The 19,973-nt window shown below is 36.3% G+C and overlaps 1 protein-coding gene across 2 annotated transcripts in view; it reads left to right on the forward strand.

Moving 5' to 3' along the window:
* Nucleotides 1–19,973, forward strand: part of DYRK1A (dual specificity tyrosine phosphorylation regulated kinase 1A) — a 91,913-nt gene that overhangs the window by 12,792 nt on the left and 59,148 nt on the right. The window contains exons 2-3 of one of the 2 annotated variants that reach the window (XM_064471688.1): nt 15,767–15,846; nt 17,798–17,847. In XM_064471688.1, coding sequence (XP_064327758.1) covers nt 17,841–17,847 — 7 coding nt within the window. In that variant the 5' untranslated portion in view covers nt 15,767–15,846; nt 17,798–17,840. The remainder of the gene's footprint in view (nt 1–15,766; nt 15,847–17,797; nt 17,848–19,973) is intronic. The other variant, XM_064471677.1, reaches the window with a different exon arrangement.

Below are 19,973 nucleotides of genomic sequence, written 5' to 3' on the forward strand. Positions count from 1 at the left end.
TTGTTTCCTGGATACCTCGGAGGTGGTGATCTTGAGTACTGTTTGGAGGTCTGTAAGGTCAGGATTTTAAAGCTTTTTTTTTAAATTTGTCCTCATTTCCTTCCTGCAACCTGCCTTATTAAAATCATTTCAGGAACTTTTATCAGGAAAAAAATGCAACGGGAAACCAAACTCCTCTGGTCAGAACCCTTGCAACTTCTGATGCTGGCAGAGATACTATTAAATAATCAGAAAGTTGTATAGTCTTAGCATGTCTTGGAATTACTTAAATGGATAATTTTGTCAAAGGTTTAGTGCAATGTCTGCTTCTTGAACAAATGACATAACTCAGAGAGCATTAGACTGATCAGTTTTTACCCAGTATTCAGATGTTGGAACTGGAGTTCCTGTGAACTGTACCAAAGGTTCAACTTTTTGTATTTGGCCTCATAAAATTCTAGTTAGACAAAATTTATCTGAAAGGCATCTGTTAGAGGGAATTTTCCTGGGCTTTTATCTCGGTGAGTCTTTTAGACTTTTGTCTTACGACTGCCATCAGAGAATATTTTGAAAAATGAAATCTGCACATCTCCATAGTGACTGTACTCAAAAATGGATTCAAAACAACTTTAGCCCAAGTTGACAGACTAAGCTTGAACTACACATTTGGGGCCATAATATAACACAGTTATTTTAAAAAAAATTGTCCTGAGTTCTTTAAAAACTTTAGTACATAAAAAAAAAGACATTTATTCAAATAATTTGGCATTGTCTCTGTGAGTGAGAAAGCCAGTAAGCAATCCTGAAAAAAGTTGGTTTTCTTTTGGGTCGATCAGTGCTAGAGCAGTGAGGATTGGGAAGGGAAGGAACGTGGGCAGAACAGTGCTCCCCCTGCCTTTTTTTTTTTTTTTTTTTTTTTTTTGGGTTTTGTGGCAACAAATGATTAGATTGGCTTAGCAATCATGTGCTACTTCGTCCTTAGCCTTAACCTTCTTTTTCTGTTGTCTGAGTGAAAGCAAAGTCTCACATTTGTTGTGGGCTAAAGCGGGTGTGTGTGTAGATAGGTATGGCTGTGGCCAGTTACTGAGTATAAGTTGATAAAAGGTAACTTGTTGTAAACATGATTGAATTTGAACTCTTAACTGTCAAATTTGGATTGAGTTACTTTATGGCAGGGTATCTGCAACCTCTTGTTAGATTCATAAAACCTTTTCCACACCAGAAAGTCCTTGTCTTCTATATTGATAAGCAGGAAATAATACAGTTTTAATGGTGCTTGGTAATCCATTCCACTTGATGGAAGAATGTCATGGCTTCCTGCTCTTTGAAGGCTTTTAAATTATTAGATCTTTTTGTGGGGTATTCCATACATTGATGAAGGCTTTATGACGAATTACTGGATGAAATTCTAAGAAAGTTATGTAGAAGGTCGTATTAGATTATGATGAGTATATTTTGGGCTTAATGGTGTGGTTTTTATCTTCCCCCCCCTTAACTTAGAGCAGAAAAGACAATAATTTTATTTGGCAGAACTAGTGTTCTGGAGTCTCCATTGAGCTACCTGTAACCATATTTTGTAGAGATGTGGAGCTGCCATGAATGTTTGATGAAATCTCTGTTCAAGGTGATAATAAATATACCTCAGTAAAGCTCTTCCGGGTTGATGTGTACCCACTGTCGGTACTGGTTGTTCTCCCTCTGTGTGCATGCATCCACACGCATATATGGCTTGAATGGGGTGCTTGAATTCTTCAAATACCATAATACCATTCAAAACTCAGCAAACTTTTGCAGCCTATTACCTCTGCAGTAGTACCTTGATATGTCTTGGGATATACCAAAATTTGCTTTGACATTATGCTTAATGGCAGGGATGGAGGCTAACAAGATAATAAAACAAGACCTGAATTTTAAATCTGAAAAAGAAGGTATTTTGGCTTCATCACTAGACTATATGAAAATATACTGAAGTTTGTTAATTTATCTCCTCCTTCAATGAGTGTTTTCTAGGTCAGTGGTTCCTTAACCAGGGAATAAGGCCATGGTGAATGAACTACAGATGGAACTTAAAACCATGTTGAATTATGTTAAAAAATACTGTGTTAGGATGATCTGTATTTTGTTAAAAGTTTTTGGAGCTGACAGTGATCTGTATTCTGAGAAATGTTAGGGCTTTAGTTCCAGAGTGAATGATATGAGGAAAATGTGGAATCTATTTATTCATGTATTTACTACATTGAAGGAACAAAGAAGGGGAGAACCCATTTGTGCATTTTTTTTGTTGATCTACTTTGGGGATTTTTCCTTAGCATAGTTCTGGAGTGCCTTGTGATATTATATGCATTGGAGATTACCTCATGAGCTTAATACAAGAGTTGCAGTAGCTTCCTCCTTCAAAGATGATTTACGAGACAGAGAGGAATTAAGGTAGAGCTGCAGATGGACCTGTAGCTGTCGTCATTGCAACCCCTACCTCTTTGGTGCCTGGATGTTGCAAGGGGATATGATATGGCTGTTTGACAGCAGCCTAAACTGGATCACAAGAGTCTGTCTCTGTCCACTTTCTCTTGATTAAGCATACTTGCAGGTTCTCTTTGTTGGCATTTTTGCTTTACTTTTCAATGTTGGGCCAGCTTAAGAAGCCAAGCACAAAATCCTAATGATGTAAGAAAAGGTAAAAACTTTACTGCCAATTTAGCTACCTAAACTCTTTCATCATGAGGTGCAAGAGTGCCAGGAGGATGAGCCTCGTCTGTGACTTGCTATTTTCTTACAAGTAGTAACCCTGAGTTTGGTCAGATTGTGAAAGCATACGCTTGGAGGGAAGTTACTTATATGGCGTAAACTGAGCTAGCATCTTTTTTTGGTTCTAGCTTTCAGTTTTTCTTACCATTTGCTGAGCCAGTTCAGTTGACTAAACTGGCAGGCAATGAACCTGACAAAGATGTGAACAGTTTCTAGTTGGGTTGTTGAGGTTTTTTTTTTTTCTTTTTTTTTTCTTTTTTTTTTTTTTTTTTTTGTTAACCATATATTCAGTGTGAACATTGAGGCTTTCCAAGAAAGTGGGCACAACTGCGCACCTGAGAGTTGGGAAAGACTGCTACTCTTCCTGGCAGTTTAGTGTGTTCCTCAGAGAGAATCCAAACTCACGTCATTCAGTTCCAGTGATCACCTTGCTTTTCAGATGTTCTTGGCAGCTGCCCTTAAGTCCCACGTAATCTGTACTGTTGTACAAAAAAGAACCTGAGAATCATGGGACAGAGGGAGAGAAAAGGAAAAATTACTTTCCAATCCAGTGATTAGTGTGCTTACCTTAGGGGAAGAGGAAAAAGAAACTTTCTGGAGCTTAATCAGTGCTTATGCATTTTAAAGGAAATGGCTCCTGGATAATATTTTATTTTCTCAGTGGAAACATATTATGTGAATTATGGAAATATAGCACAACCACTAAGTTAGGAATGATATGCAAATGAGGTGGAGAGATTGGGGGAGAATATAGATGGAACATAAAATATTTTGTGTCAGTGGGGTTATATTCTACTCCCTCTTCGGTTTTCTGTCAAGGAGCTTTAACACTGATTTTTTTAAATAGTGAAATTATGTTCATTTTCTGAAGCACTTAATCTGATAAATTGTGTGTCTTTGCATTTGTTGATTCATATGTTCAAACACAAATACTCTGATATTTTTTGAAATGCATTTGAGTGTATGTAGTGAGTGCAATTTATAAGAAATAGATCGTATCCTGCTTATGCTAGAGGTGCCTTGAATTCTGAAAACAGTGTACTTCCTTAGCTCCTCTAAATTCGGATCTCCTAAGATAATAGAGGTAATGTTCCCTATGTGATTACTGCAGTAATCCAAAATAGAATTATTTTTGCTTTAGAGTTCAGATTTCTCTCCTACTGTTACATTGGACAACCTGAGCCTGAATTAGGACTTAAAACATATTGCTGAAGTCTCTGTATATACTTAGGCTGAGATACTGAGAGCTGAATGGTAAGGATGATGGATTTTACTGTGGTGAAAAGTCTTTTTTTGTTCATTTTGCTTTCCAACATCAGAGAAGTTTGTAGTTGGCATGCCTGATTAAATTTATTTCTTCAAATTTATTTATGTAGACTGTTATGACAGACACAAGTTATATATAGAAAAGCCTTGTAAACATTTCACTTGTGTTCTTGAAATAGAGGTGGGATCTATTACTATCGATATCAAACCAGATGTTAACTGTGGTCTTCAATATAAAGGAAACACTGTAGCTAGGTTGCTCTTTACTTCTCTTGTACCATATTCTTAGCCTGTACAGCAAACCTTATTGTAGCTAAGCTAGTTTGAGCTCTCTACTTTTGCCTTTCTGTGGACAAACATGGTCTCTTTAGATAGGGGGCTTTTTAGACGACGATCACTGTTTTACTGTGTCACACAACACCTAATGCAACAAGGTCTCCCTCCATGAGCAGAATGCCCTGTTTGTTACCCCAACCCAGTCCTAGAGTGTGGCTGCCTCACTTCCAGTATCAGTAAGTATTTGGACTCATGTCCCTGACCTAGGAACTGTCAGTTTCAAAGGTCCAGAAGATCAAAGACTGTACAAAAATGCAAATAAAGTTCTCTGTGATCAAGTAGTGTTATGCAGACTATAAATGTGTTAGCTGTATGCACATGCTAAAAAGAACAAGTTCTTATTTACTGTGTAGATTTTTAAGCCAAAAGTCAGACTCAGGCTCTGGAGCTGTGCACAGTCAGCAGAAAACTGATCAAAAAAGGTGAATATTTTACATCATCCTAAATTACAGCACTGACTCAGCGAGACTGGGGCAGGTGCCAGACATGGTGCAAGAGATGGGCCTGCACTGAGTGGTTAAGGGCAAGGAGGGGTGTGGGTGGGAACACAGCAGCCAAATCTAAATCAGCTTTGGCTTTTGCAGAACTGCAGCCTGAGAATTCTTGTTTTAATGAAATAACTCAGTTTATTCACCATCAATTTTGAATGTATCTGGTTGTCATGGAGCCTGAACTTGACCACTGTCAATTTTCAAAGCTATTGAACTTCATATGAACTGCTATTTGAGAGCATGTTGAACAAGATTTTTAAACATGGTGTTTCTGTACTGACATGTCGGGCAAAAGCTGGAGCTTGCTTTTTGGTTTCTAAGTTAAAAAGAGCTGGAAGAGCAGTTGTGGTATATGTAGTTTTGGAAATAAGGGATTCTTCCTCTTTTTCTTGAAACAACTTTTAACTCCTCTTTCCCATCTATGAGCTTAGGGTCCCAGTTACTTTGGCAGTATCCTAAAATCCTAGAAGTAATCTTGACATTCCCTTTAAGCACCTTTTAACATTGATCTAATTAAAAAGCAATTCTGAGTTCTGTAAGCAAACTTAAGTTGTGGTTGTGTCCCCATTTACTACACTTGCATGGCTGTTCCATTTTCCATTTTATTATTAATGCTTGGGATATGTAGAAAAAGAGTAAGAATGTGCTGGGGCTTTGAGTTGTGCAAACAGAGAAAAGGGATATCCTTCCACTTTTTGAAGAGTGTGTTTAGAGTTACTTTTAGGAACAGCCATTTGTGAGCCAAAACTGCTTTGGTTGCTGCTGTCAACCTACTAAATCAGTCTCTTCCCTTCACCTTTCTGGAGAGGCAGTGCATACCCTATTTCTGAGTTTGACTATTTTAATATAAATGTGAAGCTTATGAACTTGTCCTGCATAAAAATTATCACCTGGTGATAAGACAGACTGTGTCTTGTCTGTTTCCCTGAGAGAAGAATAAAAAGGAGAAAGCTTAGGGCTGAGGCCATCCTCCATGCCAGGCTTCTTAAATGATTGTGCTCTAGATATAGTAATTTTAATATTTTTCTCCTAGTGAGTGGTGAGTTTACCATCAGAATGATGTGGCTGAAGTCTTGTTGGAAAGACCTATGTTTTGGCTAGCTTATTGATTGATTTTTAAGGGCTAGAGATTCTGAGTTTTTAGAGAAGGTTTACATTGAGTTCTGCAGGATTTCTAGGATGATAAAAAGTATGTATTTGTAACTGAAGAAATTTCTTCATTTTACTGCTCCTTTTAGGTGCAGTGGCTCAGAAACATCTCTGGACAAGCGTCCCCAGAAAAACCCATTCAAGTGTGTGAAGTCTGATAGAAGCATTAAGGAAAATTCTGATGTTTGAGAACTAAATATTTTCATTTAGTTTCTTTGGATACAAAGTGGAAGTAGACAAGCCTCAGTTTTTCAGCCTGAAGTGAAGCCTAGGTGGTTAAATCTGATTTGTTGTGTTAAAGTGGAAAGGATATCAGCAGTACTTCTTTATTATCGCTTTCTGTATCAGAAGTATACCTGCTTTGGTAAAAGGTATGGGGATTTATGGGGTGAAGTCTGTTTTAAGACGCAGGTATGTGGTTAACAAATGACCAGAGGGTACCTAGCTATGTGTGCACCTGTCCAGCCTAAATCTCCTGAATAATGAAAGGCAAAGATAGATTGTGGCACCACAGTTGTCAGTTGGAGCTGTCATATGGGAATCAATTAAACAGTAGTTAGTCCATGGTGTGTTTGAAAGGTTAAAAAGTATTTCAGAAGGCACACAAACCAACGTATGGCTGAAACAAGCCACTTACCCAAAGTCTTATAAATAAACACCATCTATTTACAGAGCTAGCCAGCAGTTTGCAGTTGTTTGTGGCTGGTTGTTCTTTTTTTTTAATTTTGTGAGACTATAGGTGTGCATATCTCCATGTATTATAATATTTTGGAAGCCTTAAAGACTAAAGGTACTACTGTATCAGTGCAACAAACATCTAGGTTGTTGTAAATGTACTTGAAATACGTAAAGTAATGTCGGAATTATCTGCTGCCAAAGTTGAAAAGGAGAAGTAGTCTTATTTCATTTAGGCATGTGATCTACAGATCTAGCATCTGTAGCAGCTCTACAGATCATTTCCCAGGAATCTGTATAAGTATTTAAAGTATTTTTGTAATGGAGTTTGTTGTGGTCTGAGTAAGATTTTACATTCTCTCTGTTTTTGATCAATTCTGTTACAGTAATGTTTACTGAAATGTACTGATAATAACCTATGAGTTTATTAATTTCTGGTTCCTGTTACCAGTACATTGCAGCATGATATGGAATTTGTCATGCTTCAGGGCAGAATTAAAAGGGGAAAGAAAAAGCAAACAGTTAAAACAAAGAAACAGAAATGATGGCTAAACCCAGTAACATCTAAATTTGATAAGGATGGGGGTCACTTAGAAAACAGAAGTCTCTTGAATGTGTCATAAAATTTTCTTAAAAACCCTGGTAGCTGTGAAAATACTATACCTTTCAGATGTCATTTTATTTTCTTCCAGTTCTTGGAATTCTTTTTTTAATAGGTGGTGTAGCAAACTTTTGGACAGAAGCTGTTGTATTTGCCTGTTGAAAAATAAGATTTCCTGTTTTCATCAATATTAAGGCATTGCAGTTAAAATAGTGTGTATTTGCAGAGAAGAACAACTGCCCTTACCTCCCTTACATATTTGTGTGTATATCTATACGTATGTATAATGTGTGTCTGAGCTCTTGCAGTTTTTGAGAAGTAAAAGCATTTCAGTATGCATTGGTTGTCTGGAGAGCACTACAACTGCTGTCCCACCTCCAGTCTAGGATTAAAAAGTTGAAGTAGCTGCATCTGAGTGCCCAGTCTTGACAGGTCTCTGAGAAGTAGAGCCTGTTTTGTAAATAAAGGGTGCAACAAAGAACAGAAGTAGTAGTTAGTGACCATTAAATTGGAAGAATAGTAAGCTCTAGTAATATCAAGATTGTAGTAAAGACCTGTAAACAGAGTGATGTTTGGCCACTTTCTGTGGAGATTTTAGGCATTCCTTTAATTCTGTTTGCTTGCTTGCTTTATGGCTGAAAAAATGATGGAGAAGTAGGAAGTCTTGAGACTTTCTAGGTCTGAAGTTCTAAACCAATGAATGCAAATATATAGTGGCATATGTTTGGCTTTGCATTTTTAAAGTTCTTTTCCCAACCACAAGGAACAGAAACAGTTTTTGTAAATGAAATGATCAATCTTTTTGAGGACATCTATAGAAAAATCTCAGCTCTGAAAACCATTTCACAACTGTGGGAGTAAATTACTCTGGATAAACTAGTTTACAGCCTTCATGGATATTCTACTCTAAAATATGACTTTCTTTGCATGCTCCTGTTTAGTTTATGTTTAACATACTAACTAAAATGGCTCTATTTCTTAAAAAAAAAAGTATACACAGTTGCTTATTAGATGTCACCTCTTAAGGAAGTCAGAGATAGGGTGTGTGTGTTAACATGAAAAATTAAATTCTCATATCTGCATTTTGTAAGATGACATAGAAATAATTCAAAAATACCTGGATTTCATAAATATCCTTCCCTTTCCTGGAATTCTGTTGACTTCATGCTTATGTAAATTTGAGGTGGAATTATTTTCAAGGACCATGTAAATGGGGCTCCGTAGTAATCGCATTTGTACTCAGTGAGGCCATTAAACAGTACAGAAGGAAATGCTTTTTTATAAGAGTTGTTTCATCTAACAGTAGTGAATATGTAGCTGATATTGCAGAGGATGGCCACCTCCTGCTGTAGCATCTCTGCAGTTTTTGGATGAAGGAGGGGAATGTAAATACAGGGGCGTGACTTTGCAGTTCCAAAACAGTTAAAACATAACTGTTTTGCCTGACACTATTAAGTGGGTGGAAAAAATGATCATTGCCCCCTCTAATCTGTGCCTTATACGGTCAGTATACTGAACAATATTTTAAGTTTGTGCTTCTAAAATTAGTATTTTCAGTCAATGAGTAAGGAAAGAATCATATCCAAATTATCTAAAAAAATCTGAAGTATTTGAACTTTTCTATTAGCATAAGTGTGGGTTTCCCCCCTACCCCCCAGTTGTGTCAGTTTAATTCTTCCTAAACCCATAGCCTTTATTCTGGGGTTCACATGAGCTAATAAATATTTAAAAAACAAATCCCGACTTGTCTGGCTGTATGGGTCAAGTATAAGTTTTACACTGTTCAGTTACTTCACTTACACAGAAAGCAGTATATTTTTTTTAGAAGCTATGTATTTCTTTTCAGGAAAAGGATAGGTTTAAAAGAAGTGTGTGTTATAAATCAGATATTTCAGAGATTCAGATGACGCTCTGAAGTCTTACAGAATTAATAGTGGTGTGACATCATTGTAGGTTTTCTATGATAAAATTACGTGCACTTCAGTGTTTAGTATTTTGACACTGATACTGGCCTAAGAAGCCCCTGTTTATTCCTGCTGCCAGGCTGCTGTGCACCTCTAGTGGACCAGATTAGAGAACTGATATGGGATAAAAAATAGTGGGGGTTTTTGTTGCGGTTGGTGGGGTGTGGGTTTGTTTTTTGTTTTTTTTTTTTTTTTTTTTTTTCCTTCTTCCCCCTGCTCCCTGTTTTTCCACCTGGGTCAGTTCCCCAGTTCGGTTTGCTGAGTGACCCTGTAATAGTAGCACTGTCTCAGCCCAGCAGGTAGTGGTGGAAAGGATACAGGCTGCTTAAGTGGTACTGCTGCTGAGAAGAAATTCTTGCTCAACTGCAACTGTAGTTCTGCCTTTGCCAGATTTGAATTTGGGTGAGAAACTCTGTGATCTCAGTAAAGCTGCTTGTACATGCTTTCACACTTTAAGGATGGGTTCTTGCATCACATGTTGTAAATCTGGCATAGGAGGGAAACTAGTCATTCACAGTATATCCTTTTTAGAGGAACTAGTGCTTTTTGGAACACTGAAAGTAATTTTAGAGTATACAAGAGAAATTGTTTAGATGCAGTTGTTTCAAAGCATCTCACAAATATTGATCTAGAGACTAGCATAGTCTTCTGGTTGAGCAGTATGCATTTAAAACTCACTGGGAATACAAAGTATAATACAAGCTCATAGGATCAATGGTATGTTGGTGAAGTCTACTGTAAACTCAGTTTTGATAGTTGTTGTCTTTTCACCCTAACTTGAAAACCAGCCATGTACAAAAATGCCCTCTTCCCAAAGTTTGAGCATTCCCTTTCTTAAGTACGGGGTCAACTGACATATGAAGGTGACTGTGCTCATAGTTCTGTTGAATACGCAAACTAAACTGGAGAGAGGTGTATTATTTTTTTCTAATTGAATTATGAATTTTAATACCTAAAGATAAGTCTTAACGTAGTTGCTGAATATTTAACTGAAAGCATTCAGCTAATAGGTTTTCCATAATACCAAAGCGCTTAAACATGGAGACGTGGATCTGTGACTTCTTTGGGAACATGCTAAATGTGATGCTGATCACAAATTACTTGTATTTTGCTTAGTACTCAGAATATTGGCTATCAGGTATAGAAACATGCAGGTGTCCATGAAAGTGGAGGGATATATTGGGGTTTCATGTGGAAAACATATCTGCTTTTGATATTATGTATATGATTTTGTGGTGAAGCTGAGATGTTTACTGAGTTCTGCTTTGTACATTGGATATACAAAGTAGTCTCGTTTCTTGTTTTTCTTCTCCCTTCTCCCTTTTCCCTTTCCTTTTCTTTTCCCTTTCCTTTTCTTTTCTTTTTCTTTTCCCTTTCCTTTTCTTTTCCCTTTCCTTTCCTTTGAATTATTTCTCGTATATAACGTCACATCTTTTGGTCCTAAGTGGAACAGAAGCAGTAAATACGTGTGCACGCACACACTTGGTTTTCAGATGTGTGTTAATTTGTACATCTAAACACAACAGGATTTTACTTAGTAACAAAAGACACTGTACGTGCTAGGTGCTGTAAGAACATAGATTTTGGAATTCCTCAGCTGTGTCTCTCAGAGAACTAGGCCTAGAAGTTGACAATTGCTAGCACCCTATAAGATGTATTTGTTTGTTTGTTTATTTTAAATTCCAGTAGCATTGGTTGTATTTCACATTTTATTATGCAGTATTTTTAAATAATACATGAAATCTGCTGTATTTGGTGAATCTTTTGCCCCTATGTCTTATGCCAAGCAACATCTTTGGTTGTTTGTGTGTGGTTTCAAGAGTAGGCTGTTGAGATGCAGAATAACAACAGCTTAAGAAATTGCTATTGTATAGATTTATGTATGTCTAGATCCATTATATTCCAGTATGGTAATAATGTCAATTTAATGGTGTGTACCTCAGGATAGTTTTCCTCACAAATAAATAAATAATTACTTTTGCTTCTAAGTAAGTATTTATATTTTATGTTGCTAGCAACAGGCCTGCCTGCATTTACTGAAGGTCAGTGACCTGAATTATGTTCATCTCTGACAACAGTGTGTGTAGTCCTGAAATATGCAGACTTCTCTGATACTTAATGAGTATGACTTTAGAACTTACAAAATTACTTTTTCACAGAGGAAGAACTTCCAGAACTATGTTGTGATTAGTTAAAAATGTTCATGTTTTTACTGGAGGCATCATATTGAATCTTATAATACAGTGATACTGAATAAGGATGATAAATCTCTGTAAAAAGTGTTTTAATTAGTAAAATGTGAAAATTAAAACCCTCTCCAGCAGACTTCTTTTAGTTCAAGCTCTTGGGTATGCTATTGTTGATATTCTGAAAACTCTTACATAAATTTGTCATGGAAAGAATTCTTCATATATGCTTAAAATTAAAGCAAAATTGTACTGAAAATGTGGCCTTTCTTTAAAGGTGTTTATGTTAGTTGCCTTTAACACTTTGCAAGCTTGCATTGGATAGAATCTTTTAACTCTAGATCCTTTAAATTAATATCTGTTATGTAAACTAAGTATGCAACATACTATATGACTTACATTCTTAAGTTTATGAAATAATATAGTTTAAAAAAATATTAGCCTTACTGCTCTGCTGCATCTAGGTTCAGCTGAACTGGCTTCCTGCTCTGCCCATATATAATAAAAATGTCCACATCTGCAAAAACTCACAATCTGATTGATATCCGGGCAAACACAAAGAAGAGAAATGGGGAAGGATGGGGAAACTTCTTCAGAGAGATGTTGGTAATGGTTTTTGTACTTTAACTTTTAGGGTTTTAGAAGTTTGGTTGCTCTGAAACCAACCTTGATATACAGTGAACCTGTTGATATAAGTTGGGTATTTAGTGTTTTGAAGGAAGGTGTGGATGGTCTTATAGAATACAGTGGAATAAAACATTAGTCCTTAAAGAGGCTAACAGGCAAACTAGGCTTACGGTGTAAGGAAAAGTTAGAGACACGTCAAAGCTTTGTCTTTCACAGTCACCGTCTTTATAATATGGTGGAGTATAACCTGGGATAAAATGTGCTCAGCATCTTTGGCTTATTTAACTAAACATTTTGTAGTAAAGCTGAACTCTACACTTGAAATTATTCACGAATGTGGAGTGGCTTTGGATAGGTAATCCCATTATCAGTATTTTCAGGAGATCAGAGGAGCATTGTGTGGGTAGGAAAGATTAAGAGTAGAAAGCAACAGTAATTAAAATAGGAAATAAAAGCATGAAGTGAAGTTTTAGCATGGTAGATTCGTACACAGTTGATTTCTAAGAACTGCTCTCTCTTTGTTTAAATGAAAGACTTCAGCTTTTATTCTTCTGTTTGCCATATCACTTTCAATAATTTGCTTTTCAACACCTTTCTTGTCATCTCTTCCTCCCTCTACTCCTTTATTTCCAATAGGCTTCTGTTCTGTACCAGTAAGTAGATCAAACTGGGTTCTTGAATCCCAGTAAATGTTATTATTACTAAGGGGATTCTTAGTCATCTTAGTAATGATCTTACAGACTGTGCAATGAGTAGGATTTGTTCTTGCCTCCTCTTATTATCAATTTATTATCTAAACCAGGAAGCCTTTGTACAGGCTGTGTAAAAGGCCTTCTGGCTTTAAGAACTTGGCAATGCAGAGGCGCAACAGAAGATACTCCGTTATTGAGTTTAATATGTTGCCCCTGCAGCTATTACATGCTATAAGGTTGTATCTATTTAAAAAGAAGTTTAAAATGTAACCGTTTTATGTTGTCCGTCTGTGATACTGTTACCATCACAGTAACTCACTGGCTTTGTTCTGTGCCAATGTTTTAAAATTACTTTTTATGTTGTGGGTCCCTTCTTAGAATACAGTGCTACAGTAGACATCTGCCTTTTCACTCTGGCTCTTAATTCCATGCTAGTTGTCCTGTTCTTCCGAATGCTGGCAATTATTGGAGAGTTGTAAGGAGGCTGAAGAAACACGTTGGTTTGTGATGGATAAATTTTGTTGGTTAGCTGTGAAGTGTGTGGATATATTGATTCCCTGTTAATAAACTGTTACAGACTTTATAGTTGCATCAGCAACTCTTCCTTATAGCCAGTAACTCTAATGTTGTGTTCTAAATTCTAAAATAATTCAGGTCTGTGTGTGTTCGTTTTCCAGTTTGGTTTCTCCTTTCTCATACCTTTGTGAATTATTTGCAAGATAAATACTTTTTCAGAGTTAGTATTGTGAGTGATCTTAAAATATTCTAGATTATTTTCCAATTAGCAAAAACCACAGCTTCCCATATGTTTGAAGTTGCTTTACTGCTTATACAAAATTAGCTGTGTGATTTCAAGTTCTGTAGCTGTAACTTGGTAGTCTCTGTGTTTATTGGATAGTAAGTTCTTATCAACTGATTTCCTCTTTCTGTGGTTTGGAACAGAGTTGGCAGTCTGTTGCCCACCACAGTGCTGTACAATGTTGCTAGCATTGCAGTCAGTTTGATACAACATTAGGCTGTTCTAAAGTACTGGAGATGTGCTAATGTGCTGCTTTTGGAGCTTACCATACCCATTGTAGAACTGGCAGAAGACAATGTATGAACATGCTACAGTCTATTTTGGCTGAAAATGAGCTAGCTTTGCTCAAACCAGGTTTGTGGATAGTTTCGAACTAAGCTGGTTTAGTATTGAAATTGGCCTTGTACTGATGCAAATGAATGGTGACCGTTGCTGTATTTGAGCTACAAGGTGGTAAAGACAAGAGAGTGATGTCTTCAGTCCTTGCAGCTACTACTGGACAAGGCTTTCTATAATCTTAGTGCCCATAGATACTGTTTTTTTTATGGCACCATTTTAATGCTCCAGGACTTCTATTGTTTCTTTAAATCCAGGGGCTATTTAGTGTATTAAAAAAAAAAAAAAAGAGTTTGCTCTTCATTCCTTTTTCTTGTTCTTGAACACAAGTGACTGCCTCTGCTGAGTTTAGTGGGACTAAGCTCAGTGTAAGACAATGTGTCTACCTGTGTGATCTACACACCTACAATACCTACCAGACTGAATGTTTAATCCAAATTAAAGTGATTTAGGCATGAGAGCGCCTAGCTTGTAGGATCTTGTGTAGCCTTAGGCAGTAGTAGCCTCAGCCTTGCTAAGTTCATGGCTACTGTGGATGTGGCAGTGACGTTCTAGGTCTCTCTGGAACTTTGGTAGTCAAGAACTAAGGGTATTGATTCATGATGTGGGACGGCCAGTTTTTGTTTGCCCCCTCTAGCTTTTGGAGGCATGACAGCAAGAATTCACCTGCTCATAAAATAACAGTGGAACCACTGCAACATATAGTCCTACATGTATAACGTACAAATTCTTCCTTGTCTTCCCACCACCCCCTTTTGTGTGCGTGTGTATCTGTGTGTGCATGTCAGGTTTCCATGGCACAAGGAAGAAGCCAGTGTGGTGGCAGAAAAGCTAGCTGGGCTTAGGGTATATGCAGTCCTTAAACAGTCACTGTTGAAGAAGAAATAGAGTGAACTGCAATATTTTCTGCTCATTTTGCAATATCTAAGTGCATTATAGGCTAGACACACTTTCTTGGAGTTACACGTATCAGGAGATGTTTAAATAGTAATCTAGACTCCACAATTTGAGCTGTAAGGTAATTTGCAGAGGTTCTTAAAAATTCTCAGTAATTTGTAAGTGGTTTTCTTATTTTCATAGGTTGTAGAGTACCAATGATATTTTGTTGGAGAACAAGTGAAAAGCAAATACTTGAAAAATACTTGGACCAGGGGTCGGTTGGTTGTTGGGTACTGTATTTTGGGTGTGGTGTTTTGGGTTTTTTTGGGGGGTGTGTGTGTTTTGTGTTTGTTTGGGTTTTCCCCCCATAATCCTACTGTTCTTTTTAATTTTTGTTAGAGGTTTCTTCATAGAAACTCATGTCTTTATATTTCTTTGTCATGTAGAAAGTTATAATTTTATTTTTCTGAGCATATGTTAAATTCGGTGTAAGGTGAACCTAATTCAATTTCATATGAGATCTGAAGAAAAAAAGGACTTGTACATTTATGGATTTATGTGCACTTATAGTTCTATAGTTTGCTGATTTGGTAAAATCCCACAGAATTTCAGTCATGTTTTATAAATATTGTCCTGAGTTTCTGTAGAAATCCACATATTTAAGGGCTTAGCAAAGATGGGTAACTACCAAGAATTTTACTTTTGCAGGTTTGAGAAGAGGGGTTTTTTTGGATGACCTTAATTTTCAGAACTGTTCTATGACCAGTTGAAGTTTAAGTTAATCCCTGAAATTCTGACACTTAGATATTTTTTTTTTCTAACTGCAGATGACAGTGGGAGATAGTCTTCGGTCTGTCTCTGCTTCTGCTGTCGGAAACCTTCATTTTCTGTTGGAACTTCCTTGGTTTAGCTCTGTGATTATACCTGAGAGCTAGGGTTGAACTAAGCACTATGTGGATCTAGCAGAATGGAGATTTACATTTTTTAGGTATCTTATTAGTTTGTATTTACATTTACTTCTTTTTTTTCTTCATTTTACAGTGTTGTTTGCTGCTGGACTCCCCCCGTCCCCCACACCCCCGCAGGATGATATGAGACTTGAAAGAAGACGATGCATACAGGTGATCTTATTTTCAAGGGCTTTTAGAAGGGAAAATCTTTGATGTTCTCGATCTACTTTTTGTTTCTATTCCATTTCTGTACCCCCAAAATAATGTTATTCTGACCTTAGTAGAATATTTAAGAACCTGTGGAATTTTGAAATCTTTCTTTGCCCTTTGAAAGCCTTTTGCAGCTGTCCAGGAAGAAAATGGTTCCCCTGAATGGACATATTGTTTCCAAAGTTTTACGCAAAAAAAAAGGATTTGCTTTTAAAGATGCTAACTAAATGTAGGTTTAGTCTTGTCCTGTTTGTTATAACCCCTTTTTTATGCCCCTAACTTGCTGACAGATTTATGTCACCTGCTTAGTGACACAATTTCAATCATTCATTAACTTTCTTTTAAATAAATGTTATGGATCCATCTGAAAAAGTGTGTATCAAATTAATAGCTAAGAGTTCATTATGTCTTATCACATGCTTATGTCCAGTTACTATAAGATTTCTCAAGAATTGCAGATAGGAACTTTGCACACCTTTGCAAGTCGCTAGCCATTCTTAATGGTTTAGGGAGTTCAATTTTTTGGTAATCAAAATACAGTAAGTGCCAAGTGTATTTGCAGATTAAATAGCTTATTTTTAGTGATGCTGTTTTGCTGGAAAGATGGTTGATATTTTGACATGAAAAATCATGATCAGCAGAAGTAGAATAAAATTTAGGTTGTATAGGAGGATTGGTGTAGTTCTTTTTACCCAAATGCCCTTATTTCAGCAAAGAACAATTCTGTGATTTATATTTTGAGGCCTTTAACAGTGAAGTACACATAAGATAGATCTTTCGTTTACTTGCTCAGCTTTAAAACCAATGAATCCTTGGGGGAAGGAAAAAAAAAAAAGCTAAATAGATTTTTGTGCATGCAGATCATCTCCTGATTGACAGTTTTCAGTTGCATCAGCTGTTCATGCATAAACAGCTTTAGAGGGTATATTTACATGGAGTATGTTGGATTAAGGCCAAGATGCTGTAAGTGGATATTTCATTCTGTGAAAACTAAACATTCGTTCATTTCAGTTGAATGTTTGTAAGTTGTATGTTGATAGCGCAAGTAAAACCAGGTCGAAAGAATTCTAAAGTTAGGTGGGGCAAAGAAGAGGAGAAAGAAAAAATTTTCTGATGGGATATTTCATTTGTTTTAAATGTATAAATCTAGAGGAATAGCATTTAAAGTCTCAAAGTTTAATCTTTCAGTGTGCCATCAAATTTGTGGGGCTATGTCTAGCAGGCAGTCATTGCAATTGATAACACTGTAGAACATTTGCTTGTTGCAGTATAGATTAAAATATAGTCCAACTTAAATACTGAGAAAATGGTTTGAAAGGTTTAAAAGTGTTCATCCCACAACTGAAAGGAGAGATAATATTATGAAATAGTACCTTCATTATCTTACACTGTTAGAGAGAATTGAGTTTCATATTGCAATACATTAATCTGATTTAAAACTTAAGCACTTAGAGTTTTGTTCATGTTTTCTGATGACGGAGAGCTTAAAGAATAGAAATATGTACAAGATTTTGATTTTTAAGTAGTAATTCCATCTTCTGAAGCCCAAATTCTTTATTCAGAAGTCCCATGATAAATACAGAGTGAAAAACAGTGGTTCCTTGACAAAGACTTTCAGGCTTCTGATGTGTCAGTGTCACGTAAGTTGGAAGTTAGACAAGGAAGATTTATTTGCAGTTTTCTGTTTGTTAGGAGAGCCAATATTAGTATCCCGAGGTTTTGAGAATAAACACGGTTTACATGTCTTAAAATGAGAAAATGTACTGTAATTATTTTGTAATGCAGTAACAGCAAGAGTCATATGACGACTCTGCTGATACCTTTCTAAAGTTCAAAGTAGCTGGTGAGAGCTCAGGCCAGACATTGAAAGGTTTTGTGGTTATTGAGGATGATTCTTTTGCATTTTCAACAGGGCTTGGCTTCTGTGGGTGACTGATCTGGGTGACTGATCAGAGATGCCTGGTAATGTCTAAGCTACCTTCAGCTAAAGGGTGAAAGCTTCTATAGGGTAAAAAATTTCTTTGTTATAATGGGCATCACTTCATTTCACTGGAAACTGACCTACTCTAAAACCCTAAAATTAACCACAGCATAACTGGGGGAAACAATCCTCTTGAGGAGGAGGATTTTTTTCACTTTTTCTCTCTTGGAATACTTGAATTTTAGATCACCACTTAAGCTGAAAACACAAAAATGAGTTCAGGTCCACCACTTTAAAAGAAAAAGTGAAAATATGAAGAAATGGTGATACTGAATCTGATTTTCCAATTTGACTAACGAGAAAAAATGAATTTGCAGCATGTCTGGCTTCTCTTTTTGCCCCGTTATTAGCACCTATGATATGTAGGACACATATAGAGAAGGCCCTTTAAGGTACTGTTTGGAGGACTGAAAGATTTTCAGTAACTGCTTTTTTGTCAATCTTGTTAACTTGTAGATTTTATAAGATCTGTACTGCCTTTCTGTGAAATGCTCTGCAAAAAGCAAAGCTGGAAGTTCAGCTCGCTATAGGAGAAGCTAGATTTATATTTCAGACATGTTTATGCATTACAAGTGCATGTTGTGATATAACAGAACTAATGCCTTAGAATGTGCTTTGTGATTAAAAAAAAAAAAATTTCAGGACATACTTTTTTTTTTTTTTTTACTTCTTTGCACTTTGAAAGTCACTCTCTCCAGGACATTTTGTGAAAGGAAGGCACCGTAAGTGCCAGTGCTATTACTGCTACTATGGTTTTAGTTATTATGCTGATAATTATACTGGAAATTGTTCACATTTTTGTGGTGTGGTAGAATCAAGTCTGGGATTGTGCTGTGTACTTCCAGGCAAGGATTCATCTTGCCTTTAAAAGTTCATGTTTTCTAAGTGGATTGCTACATCGTGTCCTGCACCTGTTAAGCAGAGTGTTACTGTGTGGTTGGTTGTTACTTTTTTTCCTCGTCTTTGTGGAGGCTACCTTATAAAAATGCGTTGTTTTTATAACAAAAGACCTTTCTGGTTTTGGCTTTGATTTTTCTAGTAAGCTGCAGCCTAGGAATATACAACTAAAAATAATTAGTTGTCTGATCTTTAAGCTTTTGAAGAGCTTAAAGCTTCTTGTCTTTTCTTAACCTTTGTAAGAAGAGGACTCATACCTCAGTTGAGAGTGTAAGGGACAAGTATAGATCTACTAAACCAAAAGTACAACTTCTAGAAGGATCCATTCCTTAATACCTCATGCTGATCCTCTCAGAGGAGATTAGGTAGTAACAGTTACTGTTGAAGTATTGTTCGTCAAAGCAGAAGGGAAGGAAAAAGAGTCTGCATGTTCTGAATTGCTTTTTGATGATGATGCACTTTATATGAAAACACAACAGATCTCTTCCTGATTTAGATCTCCCACAAGACCATTGAACAATATTATTTGGGACATTTCTGCATACTAAGAGCAGCATGGAAACAGGGTAACTGTTATTGGTTATGTCTTAAATAGACATGTATAGTATATCAATATTATAGTATATAAATATTATAGTATTTTTATCCAATTCTTATGCCTATATAAACTGATCCAGAAGTCTGATCATGTAAAATCATTAAAAAGAGGTGTAGGGTAGTTATTTTATTTTTAATTAGTCGGTAGAATTTAATTTATCATTTATTAACTTTATTTCTTTAACACATTCACATTTTCAGGGGTACAGCTGAATGTAGAAAACAGATCAAAACAATAGTTACATCAAATTCTTCTCTTCATCATGAAAATACTTTGTTCTTAACTTAAAAAAAAATATTTTTCATGTTTGGAAAAGGAAGAAAAAAAGCCATTTCAATACTACTCAGTAAGAATAGTGCAAGAACAATTAAAAAGTAAATACTTGCATAGATACTTGCCTTCCTCCTCCCACCCTGCAGCTACATTGCTTATTAAAATAACAAATGCAGAGTGAAGACTTCAAGGAAGTTCTTGAATTGTGTTGAGTTTATAGTCTTGCAAGTGTTCAGGTGTTATTTTAGACTTGGGCCATGTCTCTCATGTCTCATATTCCTAATATTTTAGCTACTGATTTCACTGAGACTGTAGCTATTTTGAAGTTTTTATACGTGT

Source organism: Phalacrocorax carbo, chromosome 1, assembly GCF_963921805.1.
Source record: "Phalacrocorax carbo chromosome 1, bPhaCar2.1, whole genome shotgun sequence".
Classification (NCBI taxonomy): domain Eukaryota; kingdom Metazoa; phylum Chordata; class Aves; order Suliformes; family Phalacrocoracidae; genus Phalacrocorax; species Phalacrocorax carbo.